The following is a 27,486-nucleotide window of genomic DNA, read 5'->3' on the forward strand; positions in this document are numbered from 1 at the left end:
TCGTTTGGATCCAGCGGCCCTGCCCCAGCCACTCCCAGAATCTCAGGACGCGCCCCGTGGCCCCGCTTCTCGTCTCCAATTGGTCCCTCGCTCGTCCCGCCCCCGCAGGCAAATCTTCCCTTCTCATTGGTAGGTGGTGAGTGTGTGGCGAACCCTGACCCAATGGGCGCTGTAGTTCGCAAAACGTGACCCGGAAGTTGGTCACGAGCAGGCGCCGTGGGCTTGTGGACGCCTAACTCCCGCGCAGAGACTTCCGGCGTGGGAGCAGAGGTCTGGGTCCTGCGTGGGTATCCTGTAGGGTGAGAAGCGCGGCGCTCGGTTCCTGTCTCGGGGAAGTCCTGGCACGGACGGGCTACGGGGCCGGCGTGGCGGCGCCTGGGACCTACTGAGGCCTAGGCGCCGGAGCCGTCCGCGCCTGGGCTGGAGCGGGGCTCCTTGGCGTGGACTGGGAGCCTCCGGCCCTGGGCTGCAGCCGGCGCCGTCTATCCTTACACGGGTTCAGGGCGCCTTCGTAGGCGGGCACGGCTGGTTTCGGGCTAAGGCGCTCTGGAGACCCGACGATGGCGTCGGGCCCGAGCCCCCAGGAACGGGAAGGGCTCCTGATAGTGAAGCTGGAGGAGGACTGCGCCTGGAGCCAGGAGCTGCCCCCGCCTGACCCAGGGCCGAGCCCCGAGGCCTCCCACTTGCGCTTCAGACGGTTCCGCTTCCAAGAGGCAGCTGGTCCTCGCGAAGCCCTCAGCCGGCTCCAAGAGCTTTGCCATGGGTGGCTTCGGCCTGAGATGCGCACGAAAGAGCAGATCTTGGAGCTGCTGGTGCTGGAGCAGTTCCTGACCATCCTGCCCCAGGAGATCCAGAGCAGGGTGCAGGAGCTGCATCCGGAGAGCGGCGAAGAAGCGGTGACCCTTGTGGAGGATATGCAGAGAGAGCTTGGGAGACTGAGACAACAGGTGAGAGAGAGAGCGAGCTGTTTTATCTGTGGTTTGTTTAGCCCCGAGGACTGGGACATTGCCCCCCGGTCGAATTCAAGTAAATTGCACTGAGTAGACCTTACATGGGGAGGAACACTCGTCCTCCATATTTTCCCCAAATGAACATAAAGCAGTGAAGAGTGCCCTGTTTCCACGCGGAGGCAGTGTCCCTGGAACAGTTAGTGTTAGCCGTGGAGTTAGATCGCCAGCATTCAAATCTTCAATCTGCTAGTACTAGCTTTGTTACTTTGCCAAGTTACTTGATGTCTTTCGGCCTGTTTTCCTACTCGTAAAATGAGAATATTAACATACTTTATTGGGCTTACAGGAAGAGCAGCGTGTAAAGTTGTGATAACACTGCTAGCTTATAATGAGTGCTTAGTACTTGCTAGCTGTTGTTATATTAGGGTCTACGGTCTGGTCTTCTGCAAAGCTGGGCCTCCGTTAATTGTGAACTTTGAAAGATAATTTGGCACCGAGGCCCTGAGGTCATTGCCCCCCGGGCTACCCCAATTTAGCTTATCCTATAGTGAGGAATAGAAGCACCTAGGAAAGGTGGGGAGAGCAAAAGGGAGTGAGGTGTATCTTAAGAGCTGTGTGGGGAAGGTGTGCTCTGGGAGTGGGCCCTTTCCCTAACCCCTCGCCCTGCACAGGGGATCAAAAAAGCCTTTAGTGTAAACCATTTTTCTGTTGCCTGGGCCCTAAGGGATGGCCTGAGGTTCTCTGTTGAAGGCTTGCTCTCAGTATCCTATACTAATTTCCCTTCCCTTTGGGCCCTGTTGTGATGATGAGTGATGTGGGTTGGTTCCCAGGTCACAAACCATGGGCGGGAAACAGAAGTGCTTTTGGAGGAGCCTTTGCCTCTGGAAACAGCACGAGAGTCACCGAGCTTCAAGCTGGAGCCAATGGAGACTGAGCGAAGCCCTGGCCCCAGGCTGCAGGAGCTGCTAGGCCCCAGCCCCCAAAGGGACCCCCAGGCTGTAAAGGAGAGGGGTGAGGCACAGTTATCTGGGCAGGTGGGAGGGAGGAGGGGCTTGGGGGTTGCCCCCGACACAAGCAGGATGTCGCATTGGTGCGAAGGAGAAGGAATTGCTGAAGTTAAGGTTCACACGTGGAATGAAAGACCTGCAGTTGGTGGTGTGGGTTCTCCTGGGGCTGGGGGAAGGGAAGGGAGTCTCAGTGGAGCCCTTTTTTATGTAGAACAGAGGCGATTTAGAACCACTTGAATGGTGAGGGGTTTGGAGTGCTACTCTTGGTATTCCTTCCCTCTAACCCTGTCATTTTGGATATCAGTTTATTAGGCCTTTGGACAGTTTAGTGTCATCCCCAAAAGCAGAGACTGGGTGTTGGGGAATGGATACTGTGTTTTAATAATCCTTGGGTTGCCAAGAGTTAGGAATGCCATTCTCATTATAATTTCTGTCACCTTCAGCATTATCTGCTCCCTGGCTTTCTCTTTTTCCTCCTGAAGGGAACATGGAAGACAAGGAGATGACTGGGCCCCAGGTGATGTGGAAGTTTCCATTGTCTTCCCCCAGCACCCTTCCTCTGCTGAGTGTTGGGGGTGGGGGGTTCTCCACGTGGAAGGTCCTTTCTCCCTTACCACAGTGTCTCCCCCACTGCTTTTGTCTCTTTCACACCTCACTTGTAGACCTGACACCCTTCTTCCCCATGACGTGTGCTTGGCATCCCTGGATTTTGCCCCTTTAATCCATGATTCTGCTTGAATTGTTCTTGGTGCATCAGGGGCTAAAGGAGATCTTGTGCTGTTTCAGTTGCCTGAGAGCTTAGAGGACGTGGCAATGTACATCTCCCAGGAGGAGTGGGGGCATCAGGATCCTAGTAAGAGGGCCCTCTCCAGGGACACGGTGCAGGAGAGTTATGAGAATGTGGACTCACTGGGTAAGGACTTCTTTTCCAGGGATGATGACTGCGCCATTTCTGACCAGGGTTCTGCCCCTTATTCATTCACCTCCTGGACACAGACTCTGAGTTTTGCCAAGAAGCCTCCACAGGAGACTTCCCTTTGTCTAAAGTTCCCTGTATGAGAGTCATGAATCTGCCAAGTGGCACAGTTGGCACAGGCAGCACTGGACTGGAATCCCAGCTGCCAGAGCCTAAGGCGAGTCTGAGCCATATGGACTTCCCAGGGCAGAGCAAATCCAATGCAGTGACAACCTGCCAGCGTCACACACATGCAGTGTCCCAGGATGCTGGGGGGGCTCTAAATGGTTAATTCCTTGCAATTTTGAGATGCTTATTCTTCTGAGCTTGCCAGTGTTTCCTGTGCTCCATTACTGTTTCTGGGCTCATCCCCAAAGACAAAAATTTCAGTGGTAGTGGGATCAGCATTCCAGCCTATCATCTCTCACAGACCATAAAAATTCAGAAAGCGGGGAGGGTCTTGTGGAAATTTGGAAACAATGTATAGCTCTAAATCATAAATTAGGATGCACCTATGTCTTGTACTGTTACTCAGAGTTTTAAAATTATGCCTGCGGAATATGACACACTGACATATGGTTGGATTTAGGTGGAGGATATGCTGGTATATATTATACAATTCCCTCAACTTTCCTGTATGTATGAGAAATTCTTTTAATGAAAAGTTGGGGGAAATCTTAAGACTGTGTATACATTATGATTATACCTATGTTGAAACACACCAGTAGAAAGACTCACTGCAGGCTGGGCATGGTGGCGCCTGTAATCCCAGCACTTAGGGAGGCTGAGATGGAAGGAGTGCTTGATCCCAGGAGTTCAAGACCAGCCTGGGCAATGTAGGGAGACCCTGTATCTTTAAAAAAAAAAAAAAAAAAAAAAAGGTATTCTGGTGTGGTAGTGTGTACTTTTGTAGTCCCAGTTACTCAGGAGGCTGAGGGGAAAATCACCTGAGCCCGGTAGGTCAAGACTGCAGTGAACTATGATGATGCCACTGCACCTCAGCCTAGGTGAGAGTGAGACTCTGTTTCAAAACAAACAAAAAGGACACACTGCACATTGTTTCCATATATCAGGTTTGCCTAAAAAGTATCATGATTATACATTTGTTGACACTAATTCTGCAAAGGCAGTCTCGGCTCACCATAACCTCTGCCTCCCAGGTTCAAGTGATTCTCCTGCCTCAGCCTCCCAAGTAGCTGGGATTACAGGCATGCGCCACCATGCCTGGCTAATTTTTTGTATTTTTAGTAGAGACGGTTTCTCCATGTTGGTCAGGCTGGTCTTGAACTCCTGATCTCATGTGATCCACCCACCTCGGCCTCCCAAAGTGCTGGGATTATAGGCGTGAGCCACCGCACCCGGCCTTTTATTTTATTTTTTTCTTTTTTTTTTTTTTTGAGTGATGAGTCTCACTCTGTTGCCCAGGCTCCTCTCGAACATCTGGGCTCAAGCAATCTTCCTGGCTCAGCCTGTGTGCCACTGTACCAGTTTCCATATTACTTTTCACGGCTGTGATGTCCAAAGTTGAACATGGCCCTTTTAGTGAGAGATTGCTAAATAGCAAAAGATCACATTACAGCTTGTTGGAATTAAACTTCTGTTGGAGTCCATGTTTGCTGGAGGTGGAGGTTTTTGTTTTTCTTTTTAGCACAGCACAGAAATGGCACTTGTGGGTTTTAATCTCATGGTCCTCTTAGAGCCCTGGGTCCTTTTCTGATTGTCTATTATGTTATATTTTCTTTCCCTGGAGTTGCCTAGTCAAATTAGTTCTATTTTGTATTTATATGTAGAGACAAGGTTCTTTTATGATATTAAATGGATTATTCAAGGAACTGACCATGTTCATTTTATAGTTGTTTTAATTACAGTAGTGTACATTCTCATTGCAAAAAAATATTCCAGCTGGGCGCAGTGGCTCACGCCTGTAATCCCAGCACTTTGGGAGACCGAGGTGGGCGGATCACGAGGTCAGGAGATCGAGACCATCCTGGCTAACATGGTGAAACCCTGTCTCTACTAAAAATACAAAAAATTAGCTGGGCGTGATGGCAGGCGCCTGTAGTCCCAGCTACTTGGGAGGCTGAGGCAGGAGAATGGCGTGATCCCAGAAGGCAGAGCTTGCAGTGAGCCAAGATCGTGCCACTGCACTCCAGCCTGGGTGACAGAGTGAGACTCCGTCTCAAAAAAAAAAAAAAAAAAAAAAAAATTTGGCTGGGCTTGGTGGCTCACACCTGTAATCTCAGCATTTTGGGAGGCCGAGGCAGGCAGATCACTTGAAGTCAGGAGTTGGAGACCAGCCTGGCCAACATGGTGAAACTCCGTCTCTACTAAAAATCCAAAAATTAGCCGTGTGTGGTGGTGCATGCCTGTAATCCCAGCTACTTGGGAGGCTGAGGCAGAAGAATTTCTTGAACCTCGGAGGCAGAGGTTGCAGTGAGCTGAGATGATGCCACTGCACTCCCGCTTGGGCGACAGAGTGAGACTCTGTCTCAATAAAAATTGTCTCCCTCCCCTAATTTCTTTCTCTAGAGGTATCCACTGGGGTCAGTTTGTGTATATTCCAAGTAACTGCTGTCAGATTTATGGAGCATTCTGTATCTATCCACTGAGGGCAGGGAACAAGACTATCTTTGTTTCCCTACCCTGGTAGAGGAAAGTGGCAATACAGAAATCTGTTTCTTTCATTGTGAACAGAGTCTCACATTCCCAGTCAGGAGGTCCCAGGCACCCAGGTGGGACAAGGAGGAAAGCTATGGGATCCCAGTGTCCAGAGCTGCAAGGAAGGCCTGAGCCCCAGAGGCGCAGCTCCAGGTAAGGAATGAAGATGAGTGGCCTGCCCAGAAGCAGCAAGGTTCTCGCAGTTAAGAGTGAGGCATGATTTTGTTTTGTTTTGCTTTGAGATGGAGTTTCATTTTTGTTGCCCAGGCTGGAGTGCAGTGGTGCGATCTTCGCTCACCACAACCTCCGCTTCCCGGGTTCAAGCGATTCTCCTGCCTCACCCTCCCAAGTAGCTGGGATTACAGGCATGCACCACCACGCCCTGCTAATTTTTTGTATTTTTTTTTTTTTTTTGAGACGGAGTCTCGCTCTGTCGCCCAGGCTGGAGTGCAGTGGCCGGATCTCAGCTCACTGCAAGCTCCGCCTCCCGGGTTTTATGCCATTCTCCTGCCTCAGCCTCCCGAGTAGCTGGGACTACAGGCGCCTGCCACCTCGCCCGGCTAGTTTTTTTGTATTTTTAGTAGAGACGGGGTTTCACCATGTTAGCCAGGATGGTCTCGATCTCCTGACCTTGTGATCCGCCCGTCTCGGCCTCCCAAAGTGCTGGGATTACAGGCTTGAGCCACCGCGCCCGGCCAATTTTTTGTATTTTTAGTAGAGTTGGGGTTTCTCCATGTTGGTCAGGCTGGTCTCCAACTCCTGACCTCAGGTGATCCACCCGCCTCAGCCTCCCAAAGTGCTGGGATTACAAGCGTGAGCCATCATGCCCAGCAGAGTGAGGCATTTGAGGATTTGGGTGCAGGGCCAGCCCACCACAGCTGCCAGAGAGGTACATTATGTCCTTTCCCCCTGCCATTCTCCATCCCAGTGAGGCAAGTGAGGAACCCAGGGTGCAGAGTTCAAGGAGGCTCTTACTCTTGAGCTCACTTGTCCCACCCTAGTCTCAGCCCTGCTCCATCCCACCCATTCCTGAGGGGCAGAAGCGAGAGGCTCAGCTGGAAAGGAAAATTGTAAGACTGGTCTTGGCTCTGATTCCTTGATCAGTGGCCCCACCCTTTATTCTGATGCTTCTCCAGAGTGTTTTACCTTTAGGAGAGGATGGGAGACTGAGGTAGAAGCAGCCCTTCTGGGCCGCTGACCTAACAGGCAGCAGCAGACAGGTGGGATTTTCTTTTCTCCAGCATAGAAATAATATACGGGTTTGGTGTCTCTCTTTCTACCAGGAGAAGAGAAATTTGAGAACCTGGAAGAAGGTGTTCCATCTGTGTCCTCTGAGAACACCCACCCTCAGGTGCTGCTTCCTGACCAGGCCAGAGGAGAGGTGCCCTGGAGTCCTGAGCTGGGAAGACCTCGTGACCGGCAGCAAGGGGATTGGGCGCCTCCCCCAGAGGGTGGAATGGAGCAGGCCTTGGCAGGAGCCTCAAGTGGCAGAGAACTGGGGCGACCGAAGGAACTGCAGCCGAAGAAACTCCATTTATGTCCCTTGTGTGGCAAAAATTTCTCTAACAACTCAAACCTAATTAGGCACCAGAGAATACATGCAGCTGAAAGACTGTGTATGGGTGTGGACTGCAGTGAAATCTTTGGTGGGAACCCACGTTTCCTGTCACTACACAGAGCACACCTGGGAGAGGAGGCCCACAAGTGCCTTGAATGTGGGAAATGCTTCAGTCAGAACACCCATCTGACTCGCCACCAGCGCACCCACACGGGCGAGAAGCCCTATCAGTGCAACATTTGTGGAAAATGTTTCTCCTGCAACTCCAACCTCCACAGGCACCAGAGAACACACACAGGGGAGAAGCCCTACAAGTGCCCTGAGTGTGGGGAGATCTTTGCTCACAGTTCCAACCTCCTTCGGCACCAGAGAATTCACACCGGAGAGCGACCTTATAAGTGTCCCGAGTGTGGGAAAAGTTTCTCTCGGAGTTCACACCTTGTCATTCATGAAAGAACTCATGAGAGAGAGAGACTTTACCCCTTCTCTGAGTGTGGGGAAGCCGTGAGTGATAGCACCCCCTTTCTTACAAACCATGGAGCCCACAAGGCGGAGAAGAAGCTCTTTGAATGTTTGACTTGTGGGAAAAGCTTCCGGCAGGGCATGCACCTCACCAGACATCAGAGAACACACACAGGAGAGAAACCGTATAAATGTACCCTTTGTGGGGAAAACTTCTCTCATAGATCCAACTTAATCAGGCACCAGAGAATCCACACAGGAGAAAAACCCTATACCTGTCATGAGTGTGGAGACAGTTTTTCACACAGCTCCAATCGGATTCGCCACCTGAGAACGCATACAGGAGAGAGACCCTATAAATGTTCTGAATGTGGAGAAAGCTTCTCTCGGAGTTCCCGTCTTATGAGTCATCAGAGAACTCACACGGGTTAGTAACAGTGGGGTTTCTCTTTGCCCCAGGTGAGGTGGCATATTCAGAGGAGCCTGTTGGCAAGAGCTAGTATTCCCTGCCCAGCCAACCAAATGACCTCTGCATTCTTCAGGTAATTGGGGCTCATTGAGAGGGAAGTGCAGAGGCAGCAGAGGATTGGCATAAAACTGAAAAGGAGTTCCGTCTGCATGAGAAAGGATAGCAAGTCTCTGAGGTGACCTCAGGGTGGAATTCTCTGTTAAGTCCACCCTGCCCCAGGGTGCTCCTACCCTCTTGGTCTTTTTAGCCAAGGTGTGATTTAGGCACCTGACTGTCCCGTTTACCTTAACAACTTTGGGAATCCATGTGATGATTTTGATACTTCTTCCTCATTTGGGACATTCAGCAGGAGCATTTGGGCTTCTGGGGCCCCTGAGACCAAAGAAGAGGGGCCAAGTGCCCTGGGAAATCAGCTGAAGGTCAACAAGAGACTGGTTGTGAGTTGCACCTGTCCTGAAGGCCCCAGTTGGGAAGCCATGGGCAGTCCAGATCAAGCCACCAAGTGCCCTATGACGGCCTAACAGGAGTGCCCATTGGCAGATCACATATGTAAATGTGACCTCAGACAAAAAGGAACCAGAGGACTAAGGGCAATAATAAGGTGGAATTTGCAGGTCAGCCCAGGAATTGGCAGAGGAAGTGGTTGTCTGATAACCCTTTGTGAAGAATGCGATTCCCCACCTGTGTGAGAAAAATAAACAGCTCTGGAGTCGTGTTCCTGACTCCAGAGGAACAAGAGTGTTCTAGAAAAGAGATTCCCTGGAAAATTGAAAATGTGGATCCTAGGGGGGAAATTAGGGATTGTGTCTTTCCCTGTTGAAAATGTTTGGATAGGAATAAATATCTTCAGGAAACATACATGTGTGTGAGTCTTCATTGAAAGTTGCTGTCTAGAACCCCGAGTGTTGATCTGTCTCCCCTCTGCCTTGGTCAGAGGCCCTGCTTTCTCATAGACTTACTGGGTTGGTCAGGAAGATTCTGACAAGGCAGCAGACAGGGAGAGGCAGGTGAGGGCCTGGCAGCCTTCAGGCTGGGACTGCCATGTGGTAACAAAGGATCAAGCCAAATGGCTGCTGGGGTGATGCTGTCATAGGGTCTCTAGAAAGTATTCATTCCTTCTGCAGTCTATAGCAGTAAAAATGTTTCCAATTCTTTGTTTAGAATGTTTCCATTCTTGTTCAGTAGCTGAGGAAGATCTGACTCTTGGAGGACAGGATATTTTGGTCTTGCAACTGGTTTCCAGGGTAGAAGCTAAGATGGTCCCAGTATAATTGAGTTATTGATTATTAATGGTGGGAAGATACAGGGGATGGCACAATTATTAAGGGAAAACATTATATTTATTTTTTGGTAGAGACGGGGTCTCACTGTTTGCCCAGGCTGGTCTTGAGTTCCTGAGTTCAAGCGCTCTTCCCATCTTGGCCTCTCAAAGTGCTGGGATTACTAGCATTACATTTTAGAATGGCATATCAGAAATAGCAATTCTAGTAGTGTGTATCTGTGGGAAATGGGGGAGTATTCTAAGAGCAGGAAATCAGATGCCAGGAAAACACCTCAGGATATGGCCCTGGAGGAAGGTATCCAGCTGTTCTTTGGGTGAAAAAGATGAAGAAACAGTCCTTTGGCAATAGGTTGATGGATATAGCAACTTGAAGTCATGGAAACAGTGCTCCGTAGCTCCTCCTCTCAGCCCTGCCTTAGTTTAGTATGAGTGTTTATTTGGTTGTCTGAGCCAGTTTTTAAATATCTCACTATTTCTCATTTCTGTAACTTCCTCTTAATCACCTTGTTCACAGAGGAGGGCAGTGGTGGTGTGGGGGTTGAGGGCAGGGAAGTGGAGGCTTAGGATTAGAGAGATCAGTGTAGGATCAACAGTGGTGGGAGCAGGAACACACTCCAGTGGAGCAGTGCAGGGTCAGCCAGGCTGCTGATGCCATGAACTGGGTGGAATGTAAAGCTGGTGTTCCTACAAAGCACTCTGGTTAAGATGGCAGTTTATGTGGACAGACTGGAAAGCGCCCCTTCCATCTACTCTCCCTTGGTAACATCACCCACACAGATCTTATGATGTGCTCCAACTGATGCTGCTCATACTTGGAACACTACAGCTTGAAGCTAGAAAATGACTCTCAGGTATTTGCCCTAAAAAGGCGTTCCAGTGGAACCCTTCACTCAATCTTCAGTCTAGTTCCCCTTCCAGCAAACTTCACATGCGTAGCTGTTCTTGGCTTGTTTTAATGAGATGACATCACAGAAAATAACTACATAAAGCAGCACCATGCCTGGCATGTAAGGAAGTATTTGTGCCAAACGTCGACAGATGATCCAAAAGATTTCCTTCTAAGCACCTAACACTGACTGAGGTCACTAAGACCACACTGGCAGCAATTTCAGGGACTGATGACATCTCCTTCCCTTGTACTCATCTTTCAGAGAGCAGGTCTGATTCCCTTACTGCAGGCCCCCATGAAGTCTGATACCGTTTGACTCTGTGTCCCCACCCAAATCTCATCTCTAATTGTTATCCCCACGTGTCAAGGGAGGGACCTGGTGGGAAGTGCTTGGATCATGGGGACGGTTTTCCCCCATGCTATTCTCGTGATACTGAATTCTCCCGAGAGCTGATGATTTTAAAAGTGTGGCAGTTCCCCCTTCACTTGTGTGCTTGCTTCCCCTTTGCCTTCCACCATGATTGTAAGTTTCTTAAGGCCTCCTCAGCCACACAGAACTGAATCAATTAAACCTCTTGTTTATAAATTATGCAGTCTCTGTATCTTCATAGCAGTGTGAGAACTAGGTCACTGCAAGAGATGTCCAAGTTAGTGCTTTTTCATACATACTTTTTTTACATTAATACTTTACCCACTAGGGGTCTTGTAAAAGAAGCCAAAACCGAGTTTGAGTGGCACTTATGTCAAAGGGAGACTAGCCCTGGGACAATAAGGACCTCTAGCCCCTAAGTCCAAATGGGTACAAAGGGGTCTTGGGAGATGTGGAGTGACCCTAAGCAGCAGCCACACATCCTTAGCAAAGGTAGCACATGAAACCAGCAGGAAGGCTGGTGGGTGAGAAGCAGTGCCACATCTAAGCAGTGTGAAAAGGCCTGGCAGGGTCAGGTTGGGGAGCAATACTGACAACGCCAGAGGTGGGACACAGACTGGAAGCAAGTGTTTTAAAAGCACTGAATTTTTCAGAAAAACCCATCAGAAGTCACTTTAAAAGTTTTGATTGCTGTAATGAAAGAACTTTTGGGTCTCGGCACCGTAATCTGAAATTTGAGGGCTTAGACTCCACTTTTTGTTTTGTTTGAGATGCAGTCTTGCTCTGTCTCCCAGGCTCGGGTGCAGTGGCACACTCTCTGCTCACCTCAAGCTTCGCCTCCCGGGTTCACGCCATTCTCCTGCCTCAGCCTCCCAAGTAGCTGGGACTACAGGCGCCTGGCACCACGCCCGGCTAAGTTTTTGTATTTTTAGTAGACACAGGGTTTCACCATGTTAGCCAGGATGGTCTTGATCTCCTGCCCTCGTGATCCACCCACCTCAGCCTCCCAAAGTGCTGGGATTACAGGCGTGAGCCACCGCGCCCTCCCGGCCTAGACTCAGCACTTTTTAAAGAAGAGTTTACTGTAGATTCATTACATTAACTGATACAATTTAGGAATGTGCAAAGTCAGCACTGCTTTACAACTTGTAATTTTTGTAAATGTTTCACATGCATTTGAAACAACTAAGTATTGTAAAGTGTCTTAATGTGTGTTACAGGAAAACCAACTAGCAAATTTCTTAGCACTAGGAGACTTAATTTTGGGGGTCAGGAACTCAGGAATAGCTAGATGAATTCAAGCAAAATGCATTTATTTATTTGAAGTATTTTCTTTTACTCTTCAGTCTAGCTTGCGAGCATTCCCAATTAAAAATTGACTTCTGTTCTTGAAAGGGCAGTTAATATTTCCTTCCCATCATACACTTTTTAATAAGAGCAGCTAAACCTTGCCTGAGTGGTGCAGTGAAGAGGCACTGGGATGATCTAGGTTAAGTTCAACAACGACAAAATGGTTGAGGAAAAACGACTCAGATCACAAAAAAAATTCTGATCTTCCAGTTAATGTTACTGTTCTCAATTAGCTACAGAGATACCTTAAATGTCTCAAAAGATTCCGTCAGAAATCTGGTGGCTCTCAAGCATCCCCAACCTGCTCCAAGGAGAGTAATATTTCTCCAGGCAGCGAGAATGGGAAAGAAAAACATTAAGGAGTATCGTTCTCAAGTCCAGGCTATGCTTTTGGACATCATGAGGAAATTGCTTGCCCTCCATTACGTCCAGGGGGGCCAGTTCCCTACTCCTGAGGTGCTGCTGCCCTTGAGGGAGTTCTCGGCTCTGCTGGGCTTTTCGGGAGGAGTCCAGCCCCAGCACACGGCACAAGGGTGAGTGCCTGGGCTTCTCGGAGAAGTTCCAGTCCCCAGGAGTGATTTGCAGAACCAGAGACTCCCTTTTCAGGCTTGGGCAAAGCAGACGACTCCTGCTCCGCATCGGATCACACGCGGCCGGGCCCACGAGCCTCCTCCAACCGCCGTCCCGGGCCTCGGGGCTGCCGCTCCCCTCAGCTTCGGCTGTGCCCCTAGAGGCGAAGGCCTCCCTGCGCCCGGTCCCAGCCTTTCCCTCCCCTCTGGCCGGTCCTACTTACGCGGCCGTCCTGGGACCTGTGCCCAAACCCCTGGGGCCACGATCACGCCCCTCCCCTTCCTTCCCGCGTTCCCGCCCGGGTGGTGTACGGTGGTTCCGGGCCGCACGCACAGCCGCAGGGGTTTCCTCTCCTAGACTCGAGGCGGTGGCGCACCTGCAACCTCTAAAACTCCTGTCGACCCTCGCGGTCTAGCGGGAGGCGCGGAGGGCCGAGCAAGGCGATGGGAGAGCCGAGCCGGGGTGCGTGCGAGCGGGTGCCGGGAAAGCGCGGGGCCGCCCTAGGGGCTGGGCCTCTCTTTAAACAGTGGGAGGCCCACGAAGCGTCTAAAGCCCGAGGCTTCTCTTTTTGTTTGAGTTCGCTCTCTTCTGGTACAGGGTCGGAAAGAATGGAGAGGGGACAGAAAAGGCAGGCAGGGCAACTGAAGAGGCAGAGTCGAGGCAGAGGGTCAACGGGGCCTGGACCAGGGCAGGGCAGTGAGGAGGAAGAGTAGAGACGAGAGATCCAGGAAGTGTAGCGGTCAAGACTACGTGGGCCGAGACCCGTCTAAAATCGTAGGATGTCCCCCAAAGACCCTGGCCTTGACCTCTTTCCTGCTCTTCTCCGCCAGAGGCCCCCAAGGCAACGGTCCAGGGACCTTTCAGCTTGCCTGGGACATCGCAGAGACTGAGCCCCTGCGTCACAAATTTAAAGCCCATCTCAAAAGTCACGCACTGTCCTCTCAGACACCTCCCCTGCTATCCAAGTCTCAAAGCCCCTTCCTATGTTCACTTTGGCTCCCTCCCTTACACATGCCATGGTGGTTTGTTCTCATTCATTTTCTTGGTTATTCAGAGCTGAATCTCCAACAACATGCTTATTGTCTAGTGACATGAAACAGTTAACAGGAAGTTTCCAGAATCAATGAGTACTTTTGAAAACTGGGGTGACTTTCGGTCACTCTAGGAATTTATTATCACTAAAAAGAATGATGTTTGATGCAAAGACCCAAACTAAAAGGAACTAGAGAACTGCCCAGAGTCCTCATCTGCCATTCCCCTCCACTTCCACAATCCATCCTGTCCCAGGCTTGTAAGGTCTTTCAAAAGAGGCAAAACAACAAGCAAAGAGTAATTACTGCCCTCGCCCGCACCCAACCCCAGCGTGCGGTCATTATGGACTAATCTGAGAAAAAAAAAAAGTCAAGCTGCTTCATGTGAAAGGTCTCCCACCTTCCACCAAGCTGCAGACTGAATAAGCCAGGGAAGCACAAATCAAGCCAAAACTGAATGTAAAAAGGATGCCCAGTGGCAATGTGGATACACTTTGTCTACAAGTTCTGGGTAATAAGACAAAAAAGAGATAACTACTGAATTTATAAGGTGAAAATATCAGCAATCACTACTAATAAAAAAGGATCCCACTTACAGCAACAACAAACCTACCTAGGAACAATAAAAAAATATGAGAACTCCATTAAATGAAAACTGCACTTACAATTTGAAAGGAGAAAAAAGGAATGTAAATTCTTCCCAATTTTACTTAAGTTATGAATAAATTCCCAGAGGGAGTTGGTGTCTGGAGGAGGCTTGAATAAATTTTATGCTGAGGGTGACTCAGGATAGTAAAAATAGCTTGTATATTTTCAAACATGGAAAGTGGGCATTTGCTTTTTATTAAAATTCACAGGCTGGGCGCGGTGGCTCACACCTGTAATCCCAGCACTTTGGGAGGGTGAGGCAGGCGGATCACGAGGTCAGGCGTTCAAGACCAACCTGACCAACATGGTGAAACCGCATCTCTACTAAAAATACAAAAATTAGTCGGGTGTGGTGGCGCATGCCTGTAATCCCAGCTACTCAGGAGGCTGAGACAGCATTGCTTGCACCCGGGAGGCGGGGGTTGCAGTGAGCTGAGATCGTGCACTGCACTCCAGCTTAAGCGACAGAGTGAGACTCCATCTTAAAAAAAAAAGAAAAAAGAAAAAAAAGAAAAATTCACATTAACCAGTAATGAAAACGGCAAGGTACTAGAGCAAGAGTAGACACCAGTAGTACTGTATTTAGTCACTAATTTTATACTATAATTGCCTAGTATTCACCAGTGTAATAGAATATGCATCTCGGAAACAGATTCTTGAATATATGAGAAAGGAAACACTGAAAGCCAATAACTAATTATCCAAAGCAAGCTTATTATTTGCAAATACCAACTCACCTGACACCTTATATTATACTAAATAGGGAACAGCCATAAAGATACCATTCTTTTGGTTACAAAATTAGCAAAAACTAACAGCATAACAATATTCAATGTTGGGATTGGTGCATAGGGAGAAGTACTTTCAAAATAATGGCGGGAATGTGAAAGCAATTTAACAGTGTGTATCGAAGTTTTTTCAAAAGTTCATTCTTTGACCTGGTAGTTCAACTGATGTTACATCCCCTGTTGGGGTATTAAAAAACCATCCATTGTGAGGTTAAGAGATTTTAATGATCTAAGGGAAACTCTAAGAAATAGTGCAGCATGAATGATGGTTAAAAGCCTGAGATTTGGCATTAAATAGAATTTAAGTCTCATCTCTGCTATTTACTAGTTTATGTGACCTTTGTTACTTAATCTCTCTAAATCTGTTTCCTTATGTATTTGAAAAGGGAAGGCATTATTATGAAGACTAACATATATATACAATCCTATATACTCAATAAATGCTAACTTATTAACAGACCATAAAATATGTTAAGACAGTAAGAGGTAGGGTTTTATTTACAATGTAATCTGCCTATTTAAAAAATATATGGTATACACCAAAGTGTTGAGGATATCGTTAGTCAACAGAATTGAGTGCTTTTGATCTTTTTTATATATCCCTATAATCAGCATGCTACTTTCACAGTAAGAGGAAAACAAACACTAAATAGGTAGTAACAGAGTTAAGAAAGCAGTGTGTTTTATCATTAAATTGAAAACCTAACCTATCCTTATCTTAAAGCTAACTAGAACTAGTCAGCACAGTTTCCTTGTCGTAGGCTATGATTACAAACTAATGCTTTTCTCAAAGGTATTCCACCTTAGATAATCTGGTACAATACTTCATTATTCAGATCCTTATGTAAAATTAAAAAAAATGAATTTATGAAACATAAATTTATTTAAATAAACTTGAAACACAAATGTGTTATTTTCAAATTGTAAATTTTATAACCATTATATAAATGGGCACTGATATACAAAATAATGTCAGTTGCTAAAACATGACAATTCACAGCAGGCCTACATCATATAATGGCAGAAATCTTTAAACACAAAATCTAATGATTAGAACCAGAAGTTGAAGGCCCACTGAAGGAGTCCTTAATATCATGAGGCCTAGGTTTCAAAAAGCTACCAGTTCTAGAACGGATTTTACTCTGGAACTGTTTCTTGACTATTTCTTGTTGCATCTCTTTCAGCGTGAAGTGGAATCTCTGAAACTCAGGTGTGGCATCAACAAAGTCAAGAAGGTAGTCCAAATTCTCTCTTACAGCAGATAATTTAAATTCAGCAGTCTGCTTCTCAGTTTCTCCTCCTTTTTGAACAACTTCCTTTGTTATTCCACCTTTGGTTTTTAGGAGACAACCCTTTTCTTCATCTCCATTTAACCACACCCTATTATCATCCAACTTAGTTTCCAACTCCCCACATTTTTCAAGAATTTCTCTATAATCCCCATCTTCTAAGCCTTGAAAATCATATTCAGGTTCCTTTTTGTAAAGAAGATTTTCCCATGCATTTGCTATGGTTATTTGTTTTACTTCATCCCAACTTTTTGCCCAGTTAAAAATTGCACTTTTTATATTGTACATTTTAATTTTGGAAACTCCTTTATCTCCTTTCTCTTGCTCATCATCACTTTCTTCAAATATTACAAGACTCTCTTCAAGTTGCTTCCATCTATACAGTCGTTTGCAACTCAAGATCACACCTTGATTCATTGGCTGAATCAAGGTTGAAGTGTTATGGGGAAAGAACATACATTTTATTCGACCATCCTCACTGGTTAGTGATTCAGAGGAAGGATGAGCTGGGCAACTGTCCAGAAGTAACAACGCCCTGATGTCCTCTTCATGAAATCTTAGGACATTAAGTTGAAAATGTCGGACCTCAGGAACAAAGTTTTGAAAAAACCACTCTGAAAACAATTCTCTGGTGAACCAAACATCTTTACTGGGTTTATATATCACAGGCAATGTACTTGTGTCCTCTTTCACACTTTTGGGCAGTTTTGATTTTCCAATAATGATTGACTTTAATTTATGAGTTCCATCTGCATTTGCACATAAAAGGGCAGACAACCTTTCTTTGTTTATTTTCTTCCCTGGTAGGCAAATATCCTTCCTACTTGCCTGAGAATTTTCTGGCATTGACTTCCAAAAGAGGTCTGTTTCATCCCCACTGTATAGCTGAGCTAGACACAGCTTCTCCTCTTTGATTATCATGGACAGTTTTTGTCGAAATGGTTCAACATTTTCAGAAACTGAACTTAGGACTTGTTCGCCACATCCTTTTCGGTTCCCAATTGCATGCCGATTTCGAAATCTAAAAAGCCAACCAGTGCTAGCTTTGAAATCTGTTCGCCCAAAACACTGTGCGAATCTCTCTGCAGCAGCCTGAAGCTCCACGCCTCTTACCGGAACACCAGCTGAGCGTTTCTGTTGGTACCACATGTAGACCGCATCATCTACATCACCATATTTGGCTCCGGTTGTCCTCTTTCTCTTCTCAGCCCCTACTAATGGCATGTCCTGCTTTAGTACAAAGTCTAGAATTAACTTCTTATTTTTTTTAATGTCATAAAATGTTGACTTACTGATTCCAAATTCATCCATTACACTTTTAAGTGATCGTCCAGCTTCAATTCTACTTAGAACCTTCATTTTCTCCTCCAGATTCAGTGTTGTATATTTCCCTCTCTTATTCATACTGAATTTAACTCTGAACAACCAACAGGAAAAAACAAAGGGAAAAGCCTTAATGAACTGGCAAAAAAAAACCCCACATTTTTAAAACAAAACAGCTCAAAGCCCCAGAAGGCATGGGCATTGTATTGGAGGATAATGGACTGAAGGGGATAACATGGCTGAAGAGTTAGTCTAGAGGTGGAGGTCTTACGTACTCCGAAAGCTCCCAGTTCCAAAATCCTGTCTGGCTCTTGCTCCTGCAAGCCATGAGTCATCATTTTTCGGAATGCCACCTACTTCTTCTCTTTTGACAGATATAACAGCCTCGGTCAGGAATGACAAGAATACCTGCATACTTTCCCTAACTCAATACAGGAAAAGGGACAATATCAAGAGAGGAGGGACTGAGCAAGATGTGCTCACAAGAAAGGACCCAGGTGGAATAAGTTTCAATAAAAACCGATGCTTGAGAAGAAGGGAGTGTGAAAGACCCATAGGCAATGACAGAGTAATCTTGTGTGTAGCAGAGATGCAATGTGGCTTCTCCCCTTCCAAAAAGACCTGATTTTACCTCACTGCCCGAAAAGAGAATGGCGCTCATACTGCTTTGTATATAGCGCTCACTGGGCAGCAGTTCATTTATCTGGATAAGGGCTACAAGGACCCTGACATCGGGATGTATGGAGAGTTGGAATTTAGGAACAGTTGTACCGAATCTTGAAGTGAAGAAGAAAGTAAGTAGTTTTTGTTGTACGTATGAAAGAAATCCAACTTTTACTGCATTCAATATAGTATTCTCAAGCACCGTGCTTTAACTTGAGTGTCTCTTGTGTTTGCCAAGGTAATATATAAGTATGTAAATAATTCGTTAGTGGCACTTTACCATTCTCAGGTCTTCTTTCTTGGGAACATCTGATGTATTCTCAAGTGCTATTTTTCACTGAAACTGTTCTCTGAGAACAAGTTTCAGAATCACAGTAATTCTTAGAGATGAGCCCAAAAGTTTTACAAATATTTCACCATAGTTAAAACATTTTAAAGATCTGTCCTTTCATTTGCTTTCCTAAATTTACATTGTAAGTAACATGCTTTTCATATTTGAGAGTTTGATTTCTCTTCAGTGTTTATTTTACTTAATTTGAACCAAGACTCAACTTTTCCACAGAAGAAATCTAAAAGGTTTCTCTGCTGCTGTTTCTGATCAATTGTTTCTCATAAATCCTGCTGGCAAACTCTTCTGTCCCTCTAGCCCTCAAATACTCTTTTTGGGTCCTCCTGGTGCTCCCCAAAGCCATTCCAGGTCCTTAGAAATGTCTTAGTCTAGATTAATTTCCTGGTTCTCATTCCAGATACACAACCTCATGGGAAGAAACAAAAACTGCCACTTTTATCCATTCCAGGTGCTATGAAGAAAGAAAAGTATGTCAGAGAAATAAGGGAAATGGCTGGTATCTCAGTTATTCTTCCTCTTATTTAGGGCAGAATCTGACTGGCCCATTCATTCCCCAACTACATAGAATTCTCTCTCTCTCTCTCTCTCTCTCTCTTTTCTGAGACAGAGTCTTGCTCTGTCACCCAGGCTGGAGTGCGATGCCACTGTCTCAGCTCACTGCAACCTCCGCCTCCTGGTTTCAAACAATTCTCCTGCCTCAGCTTCCTGAGTAGCTGGGACTACAGGTGTGTGCCACCACACCCGGCTACTTTTTGTATTTTTTTAGTAAAGACAGGGTTTCACTATGTTGGCCAGGCTGGTCTCGAACTCCTGAACTGGTGATCCGCCCGCCTCAGCCTCCCAAAGTTCCGGGATTACAAGCGTGAGCCACCACGCCTAGCCCAAAGAAATCTCTTAAGTCTCTCATCTAATAACCCAGAAGAGTCAGACTACTGGTTTTCCTCTAACATTCATTGCAAGAAATGCCAACTATGAGTGATGGAGCATGGAGAAGATTACAAGAGAATATGGTAGTAATTAGGGTGTGGAGCCAATGGCAGGCTAAGATCAAGCAACTTTCTAAATGAGGCAACTATAAGGCAATTAGTAAGTGGTAACTCAGAGATAAATCTTGGTTTATTTCTTTCACTTGTAAATGGAAAAATAAAGTATCTGCTAACCAATAGCAGCACCATTAACTCCAGCCAGTCACCTAGCAAAAATATTCAGTTCACTATGGCAGTTGTGTGGGTGTCTCAGAATTAATGTATTTGCTTTCAATGCTTCTCAGCTGTACCGTCGTCTCTTTTTTTTTTTTTTTGAGATGGTGTCTGGCTCTGTCGCCCAGGCTGGAGTGCAGTGGCGCAATCTCAGCTCACTGCAACCTCTGCCTTCAGGGTTAAAGCCATTCTCGTGCCTCAGCCTCCCAAGTAGCTGGGATTACAGGCACGCACCGCCATGCCCCGCTAATTTTTGTATTTTTAGTAGAGACAAGGTTTTGCCATGTTGGTCAGGCTGGGCTCGAACTCCTGACCTCAAGTGATCCACCCACATAGGCCTCCCAAAGAGCTGGGATTACAGGTGTGAGCCACTGCGCCAGCTATGGTCATCATCTCTAAAACAGTGCCCAAGCAAGGGGAGGTGAATGAAACCAAAAGGAAAGGCTCGAGAAACATTTGTGGGCTTCAAAGGATAAGCCACTATGGCAGCAAACCTCACATAATGAAAATCATCAGTGGCCCTCATTCACTATTCACAATTTGTGCCTTGCATGCCTCTTTTTCCCATGAATCCCTTTTCCATTTTCTTCTCCCTTTAACCAACTTCCTAACTATATTATGAATCAGGCCTGTCAACGATATCCAAGGGCACTGCTTAGCACTGCTAGCAGAACTTCACTTATTCAACTTAATAAATGCTAATTATATATTCAGCATTGGGCCAAGTGATAAGAATCTTAATGCTGAGGGCGTTACTGTCCACTGGTTCTGATAGACTGAGAACAATACTTACTTCTGAAGAAATGAAGTCCCAACCTGGCTGAGATATTAAGGAAATGAACCTACTTAGACACATATTCAAGTGACTTAGGCAGACGCTCATTATTAAATCTGTTTATCTTTCTCTCTCACTTAAAAGGGATCAAGATCTATGCCTAAGATGAGTTACATCCTATCCTATCCAAAAGCAAACATAGCATAATGACCTGGCAATGGCCTCTCATCTTCATTCTCACCTTAAACTTACCTTAGATGAACTGCCCTAGAAAGAAGCTCGGTCAAAAATGCTCAAATGGTGCTCCAGGATTTACTTTCTTTTTTCTTTTTTTTTTTTTTTGATACGGAGTCTCGCTCTGTTGGCCACGCTGGAGTGCAGTGGCCAGATCTCAGCTCACTGCAAGCTCCGCCTCCCGGGTTTACGCCATTCTCCTGCCTCAGCCTCCCGAGTAGCCGGAACTACAGGCGCCCGCCACTGCGCCCAGCTAGTTTTTTTTTGTATTTTTTAGTAGAGACGGGGTTTCACCATGTTAGCCAGGATGGTCTCGATTTCCTGACCTTGTGATCCGCCCATCTCAGCCTCCCAAAGTGCAGGGATTACAGGCTTGAGCCACCGCGCCCGGCCCCTCAGGATTTACTTTCTTAAATGCACTCTTTTCATTCCCATTCAAAGGACTGCAGTATAAGTTCTACATAAACTCGTTTTCTAACTTTTAAAACTCTTCCTCTAAATGCAGCCCAACTCAGTAAAAACGTACTTAAGATCTCACACTCTAATAATTTCCAGCTTTTAAAGCCTTTACTCCCACCCTTCCCTCTGCCTGGAATGTGTCTCCATACCCTGCTGTGGACAAAATCCCTGTGGACAAAAGGTCTTTTATAATTTCCCCAACCCCAAATCAACTGATTTTCTCGGAGTTCTCACAGAATTCAGTTTATGTCCTATTCTTACTTTGTGTTACTGATATTCATGACATTGCCTCAGTCCTTTCAATAGACTGCTTAAGGACAAAGACGTCTTTTTTTTTTTTGAGACGGAGTCTCGCTGTGTCGCCCAGGCTGGGGTACAGTGGCGCGATCTCGGCTCACTGCAACCTCCGCCTCCCGGGTTCACGCCATTCTCCTGCCTCAGCCTCCGAGTAGCTGGGACTACAGGCGCCCGCCACCACGCCCGGCTAGTTTTTTGTATTTTTAGTACAGACGGGGTTTCACCATGTTAGCCAGGATGGTCTCGATTTCCTGACCTCGTGATCCACCCGCCTCGGCCTCCCAAAGTGCTAGGATTACAGGTTTGAGCCACCGCGCCCAGTCAAGGACAAAGACGTCTTACTCAGCTCTGTAACACTGGCTACGCATAGCTGACTTAATAGTCCCTTGACTGCTATAGGCTGACGTTACAAAAACTGGTAATTCGGAAACCACTCATACTGGACTTATTAAATAATCCCTCAACTGGTACAGACTGACATTACAAAAACTGATTAATTCAGAGATCACCGAACACCCAAAACACTTAGATTCTTATAACTATGATTCAGTAAATATGTGTGGAATGCTTATCTTATCCAGGTGACTATGTTAGGCGCTGCATGAGATACGAGATGAAAACAAGGTTCCCATTTTCCTGGGAAGAATACTGGAGTGGAAAACGCAGAAGATATCACAACAGGAGAGCTATTTCCGATTAGCCGCCGCCACTGCTGAGCTATGTGACCCTGAGCAAGTCATTAGGTCTTCGTTTCTCTGTCAAGGAGAGGTAGAAAAAGTACCTATTTCACAGGTTCAAACCTACCTCACAAGAAAAAATAGTTGTGGGGAATGCGTCACGAGACCTAGAAAACGGTACAAAACCCTCGGGGGGCCGTTGTTTCTGAGCTAGCCAGTGGCCCGACCCGGACAAAATGCCTCTACGTCGAGGAGGCTGCGACGAGCCCAGCAACAGCTCGAGCGCTGCCGGCCGGGCCGCGGGAAGCCCGAGGACGCGGCGCGCGCAGCTGGGCGGCGACCCTTACCCGGCGAGGCTCCCGGGCCCCGACAGCCACACAGAACAGACGTGGCAGTGCGACGCCTCCCCCACTGGGGACACCAGACGGCGACAGCCACGCGGTGAGCCGGTGCAAGGCCCTCTAGGCTTCCGCGGGTCTGGAGACTCGGTAGCGTTAACCCTTCCCCACCTCCGGGGCCGGCAGCAGTTTCTCTGGCGAGGAAGTAGGCCGGTTTCAGACGCCTTAGCCGGAAGGCGGGCCTCCGCGCGCCCTCGGAAAGCGTCACTTCCACTTCCGGCCGGCTCTCGGGCTCTGAGCCTGGACAGGGCAGCGGTAGGGCAGCACCGCTGTCGGACGGCGGTTGCGCGCCTCAGATCGGCAACCTTCCGCGCGGCGGCTTGAGTTTGAGCGTCAGAAAGCGAGGAGCGGCCTTCACGGAAGCCAGGCTGGCCGAGGTAACCGAGAAGCAGCTTCCCCTATGGCTTAGACCCTGAAGTCGCTGAAGCGGCGGCGGCCGCAGGGGGGCAGACATTTTCCGTAGGCGGCGGCCGCGGCGCTTCCGGGCCGCGCGGCTGGATCCTGAGGCGGGGCCCCCGTCGGGCTCGAGAAACCATTCTCTCCCTGCTTTTCGCAGCTATAGTCCAGAGGCGCGGCTGAAGCTCGCTGGGACACTGCCCGCTTGCCTAGTGCCCGCCGGCACGCCTGTCGCAGACACAAGCTGTGGCGAATCCGAGTGCTGGCAGGCAGCAGTGCCTGCAGCTCCTTTACCTCAGACCCTTTACCGCCTCCGCTGGCATTTCCGTGTCCGGCTGATGTTATGCGGTCGGTTGAGCCTCAGGGCTAGCGGCTTCTGCTGATGCAAAAACACAGGAAGTGTCTCTGTGCTTCCGGAGCCGGGGTGGGCAGCGGGGCGCTGGCCACTTCTTTGAATACCGGTGGCATCCTGGCCAGAATTTCGGTGCCGTTTCTGCTGGCTTACTTCAGGAAAAGTGAGGCTCACGGCTCTCCTCAGCCCCACTTAGAAGTCTAAATGACCTTCCGAGAAATGTAAAGTCAGCAAAAGTTTCACTTTCATCGTCACCAGCTCCTATTGGAGTTGATATTTCGTAGACATCAGCGACAAAAAGAAAATATGACTTGATATTTTGTAAATAAAATATCCTTTCTTACGTGATATTTTGTAAACAGACCAGTTGTGATTTTGTCCAGATCAAGTAAGCACAGTTAAAAATGCGTGTAGGCCGGGCGCGTTGGCTCGCGCCCGTAATCCCAGCAATTTAGGAGGCCAAGGTGGGTGGATCACGAGGTCAGGAGTTCGAGACTAACCTGGCCAAGGTGGTGAAACCCTGTCTCTAATAAAAATACAAAAATTACCCGGGCATGGTGGTGTGTTCCTGTAATCCCAACTACTCGGGAGGCTGAGGCAGGAGAATGACTTGAACCCGGGAGGTGGAAGTTGCAGTGAGCTGAGATCACGCCACTACACTCCAGCCTGGGTGACAGGAAGAGACTTCATCTCAAAAAAAAAAAAAAAAAAATTAATATAAATCATCTGCATGGCAGGCTTTATGTGTCTTGCAAAGAAGAATGATGGGCATATTTTTGCTTACTTGGGAGACATGGTCTGAAAATAGTTTACTTTTTTACTTTCCTTCTGTAGTAACCCCTCCCCCCACTTTATCTGGGTTTCACTTACCCGCTGTCAACTGCGGTACAAAAAATATTAAATGGAAAACTCTAGAAATAAATAGTTCATAAGTTTTAACCCTTTTTTTTTTTTTTTTGAGATGGAGTCTCGCTTTGCTGCCCGGGCTGGAGTGCCCTGGTGCGGTCTCAGCTGACTGCAACCTCTGCCTCCCGGATTCAAACAGTTCTCCTGCCTCAGCCTCCTGGGTATCTGAGACTACAGGCACGCACCACCACACCTGGCTAATGTTTGTATTTTCAGTGAAGAAGGTTTCACCATATTGGCCGGGCTGGTCTTGAAGTCCTGATCTCAGGTGATCCACCCACGTTGGGCCTCCGAAAGTGCTGGGATTACAGGCATGAGCCACCGCGCTCCGCCAGTTTTAAGTAACTTATTACAGTGTTTTATTGTTAATCTCTTATTGTATCTCATTTATAAATTAAACTATCATAGCCATGTATACATAGAGAAAATAGTAAAATGCAGTTAGATGCTGTTGGGGGTTTTAGGTATTCACAGAATGTACTGGAACTTACACCCCTTGGATAAGGGGGTACTACTGTATTTTGATCTCACTGTCTCAGCTCTTTTGCCAGTATTCCTACAATGGAAAATCTTAAATGTTGTTTTTTAAGGTGCCTTTATTTTTAGTTTTTAAATTAGAGAGACAAAGTCTTGCTCTAACTCCCAGGCCAGAGTGCAGTGATGAGGTCATGGCTCATTGCAACTTTGAATTCCTAGGCTCACGTGACTCTCCCACCTCAGCCTCCTGAACTAGAACTACTAGTGTGCTCTACCATCCTGGCTTTTTTTTTTTTTTTAATTTTGTGTTTTGTAGAAACGGGGTCTTGCTATGTTGCTCAGGCTGGTCTGAAACTCCTGGCTCAAGTGATCCTCCCACCTCGGTCTCCAAAAGTGCTGGGAATACAGGCATGAGCCACTGCACCTGGCCTAAAATGTTTTTAAAGTGAAGGCTTCCATCTTCACAAGAGGGTGAAGGGTCATAAAAGTTGTACTCCCCTTACTAAAGACAGACTGGGATGATCTGTTAAAATTTAAGAGAATCTCAGAATGTTTTCCTAATCTTATTTTCTCCTATTCTTTTCTTATGGGGAAGATGGGATAGGAGGCACACCAGTTAAATCCTTGGAAAATCCCAAAATACCTTTCAGCCAATGGGTGCCAATTTTCTTACCCACCAACCTTTCCTAAATTGTTTTTCTTTTTATAAAAAAGACAGTTGTCCACTGACATTTGTCTGTTTTGTGCTGTGCTTGAGCTGAATAATAGAAAAGGAGAAAAACAAAGAACCTGCTAGTTGATTTTGAAGGGAAGACAGGACATCTTTTCTGTTCTTTTTTCTCATAAGTAGCAAGTGATGAGGGTCATGTGAGTTTCTTATTGATATGTACTTTTTTTTCTTGTCCTCAGTGCTTTTAGGAAGAAGATCCTTTTATTGCTTTTGTACAAGACCAGACGGGATCTCATTTGTCAAACGTGGTACCAATTGGGTGTCTTAACATAGGAACAGAACTTCCTAGAGCAGAATGATGATGGTAGATCTGAAAGTGGCTGCATACTTGGACCCTCAGATCAGGGCTTTGTGGGAGACCAAGGGACCTGCAAGAGAGAGCTCCGGTCAGAGTAAAAAATCTCCTCAAATGGACAGTCTCGATCCTAAGAGCTCTTGCTGGCACTTCCGGAACTTCACTTATGATGAAGCAGCTGGACCTCGTGAGGCTGTCAGCAAACTTCAAGAATTATGTCATCTATGGCTGAGGCCAGAGATCCACTCAAAAGAGCAGATACTGGAACTGCTTGTGCTAGAGCAGTTCCTGACTATTCTGCCTAGGGAGACACAGACCCAGATGCAGAAGCACCATCCACAGAGCATTGAGGAGGCTGTGGTTCTGGTAGAACACTTGCAGAGGGAATCTGGTCAAACATGGAATGGGGTGAGAAGAAAGATTCCTGGCATGTACAGTGAAATAGGATGCAGGTGGATATAGTAGCGATGGTGGCAGTTAGTTGAGAAATTAGATGCATTAGGTCACTGTTTTTTTTTTTTAGGACAGTTAAGGTGGGAGTTGAAACTACAGACCCACAGAAAAGTTCAGAGGTTTCAGAGATTGTGGCAGATACTTCCCTGGCCTTAGAGAAAGAGAGTTGCTTTTGCCCTCTTTGGAGCCAGGGTGAATTGAGGGTGATGGGCCTAGTCTGGCTTGGCCAAGGAGACAGGACTTAAGTACTTAGAAACAGAATAAAAGGTAATAAAGAGTCAGGGAGGCCGGGTGCAGTGGCTCACATCTGTAATCCCAGCACTTTGGGAGGCTGAGGTGGGTGGATCATCTGAGATCAGGAGTTGAAGACCAGCCTGGACAACATGGTGGAACCCTCTCTCTACAAAAATAAACAAATTAGCTGGGCATGACGACTGGTGCCTGTAATCCCAGCTATCCTGGAGGCTGAGGAGGGAGAATCATTTGAACCTGGGAGGTTGCAGTGAGCCAAGATCACGCCATTGCACTCCAGCCTGGGTGACATAGCAAGACTCCATCTCACGAAGAAAAAAAAAAAAGGAGGGGGCCGGGCACAGTGGCTCACACCTGTAATTCCAGCACTTTGAGAGGCTGAGGCAGGCAGATCCCCTGAGCCCAGCCTGGGCAACTTGGTGAAACCCCATCTCTACAAAAAACATCAAAATTAGCCAGGCATGGTGGCACACACCTGTGGTCCCAGTTACTTGGGAGGCTGAGTCAGGAGAATCACCTGAGCCCAGGAGGTGGAGGTTGCAGTGAGCTGAGATCGCACCACTGCACTCCCTTGGGTGACAGAGTGAGACCCTGTCTTAAAAAAAAAAAAAGGGGGCAGATCCACAAGGAGAACACAGGAAAACAAGGACATTTAAAGAAAAGGAGAAATTGCCGGGTTCGGTGGCTCATGCCTATATTTTGAACACTTTAGGGGTCGAGGTGGGAGGATCACTTGAGACCAGTCTTGGGAACATAGTGTGACCTTGTTGCTATGAAAAAAAAAAAAGAAAACAAGCCAGGCTAATGGCACATGCCTGTAGTCCCAGTTTCACAAGAGGCTGAGGTGAGAGGATTGCTTGACCCAGAAGTTTGACGCTGCAGTGAGTTGTTATTGCAGCATTGTACTCTGGCCTGAGCAACAGAGTGAGACCTTGTCTCTTAAAAAAAAAATGTTTTAGGCCGGGCACGGAGGCT

The 27,486-nt window shown here is 47.1% G+C and overlaps 3 protein-coding genes across 43 annotated transcripts in view; 2 read left to right on the top strand and 1 right to left on the bottom strand.

Moving 5' to 3' along the window:
• The first annotated feature begins 235 nt into the window (after window positions 1-235).
• On the top strand, window positions 236-18,327 carry ZNF263 (zinc finger protein 263). Of its 9 annotated transcripts, XM_077983648.1 has the most exons (8): window positions 236-947; window positions 1,781-1,961; window positions 2,401-2,474; window positions 2,744-2,870; window positions 5,607-5,723; window positions 6,854-8,017; window positions 16,172-16,222; window positions 17,974-18,327. In XM_077983648.1, the coding sequence occupies exons 1-7, from the start codon at window positions 561-563 to the stop codon at window positions 16,174-16,176; spliced, it is 2,055 nt and encodes a 684-aa protein (XP_077839774.1). In that variant the 5' UTR covers window positions 236-560; the 3' UTR covers window positions 16,177-16,222; window positions 17,974-18,327.
• Window positions 7,991-22,817, bottom strand: TIGD7 (tigger transposable element derived 7). Of its 7 annotated transcripts, none has more exons than XM_077983271.1 (3): window positions 22,600-22,817; window positions 17,569-17,693; window positions 15,901-17,490 (listed from the first exon to the last, which is right to left on the bottom strand). In XM_077983271.1, the coding sequence occupies exons 2-3, from the start codon at window positions 17,678-17,680 to the stop codon at window positions 16,031-16,033; spliced, it is 1,572 nt and encodes a 523-aa protein (XP_077839397.1). In that variant the 5' UTR covers window positions 17,681-17,693; window positions 22,600-22,817; the 3' UTR covers window positions 15,901-16,030.
• Window positions 22,818-22,856: 39 nt separating this feature from the next.
• The window catches only part of ZNF75A (zinc finger protein 75a), a 118,866-nt gene continuing 114,236 nt past the window's right edge, over window positions 22,857-27,486 (top strand). For 22 of the 27 annotated variants that reach the window (XM_077985481.1, XM_077985478.1, XM_077985482.1 and 19 more), the window contains exons 1-2: window positions 22,857-23,027; window positions 25,691-26,214. In XM_077985481.1, the coding sequence (XP_077841607.1) occupies window positions 25,807-26,214 (408 nt within the window). In that variant the 5' untranslated portion in view covers window positions 22,857-23,027; window positions 25,691-25,806. Of the gene's footprint in view, window positions 23,028-24,359; window positions 24,573-25,690; window positions 26,215-27,486 lie in introns of all 27 variants that reach the window. The other 5 variants (XM_077985484.1, XM_077985471.1, XM_077985483.1 and 2 more) reach the window with 2 other exon arrangements.

The sequence above is a fragment of the Macaca mulatta genome, chromosome 20 (genome assembly GCF_049350105.2).
Source record: "Macaca mulatta isolate MMU2019108-1 chromosome 20, T2T-MMU8v2.0, whole genome shotgun sequence".
Lineage (NCBI taxonomy): Eukaryota > Metazoa > Chordata > Mammalia > Primates > Cercopithecidae > Macaca > Macaca mulatta.

Excerpts from the sequence above, each read along its gene's own strand:
- ZNF263 (XM_077983648.1), top strand. The coding sequence starts at position 561 with ATGGCGTCGGGCCCGAGCCCCCAGGAACGGGAAGGGCTCCTGATAGTG. Across the intron at positions 948-1,780 it reads TTGGGAGACTGAGACAACAG|GTCACAAACCATGGGCGGGA; the intron begins GTGAGAGAGAGA and ends GTTGGTTCCCAG. Across the intron at positions 2,871-5,606 it reads TGAGAATGTGGACTCACTGG|AGTCTCACATTCCCAGTCAG; the intron begins GTAAGGACTTCT and ends CATTGTGAACAG.
- TIGD7 (XM_028840333.2), bottom strand. The coding sequence starts at position 17,680 with ATGAATAAGAGAGGGAAATATACAACACTGAATCTGGAGGAGAAAATG.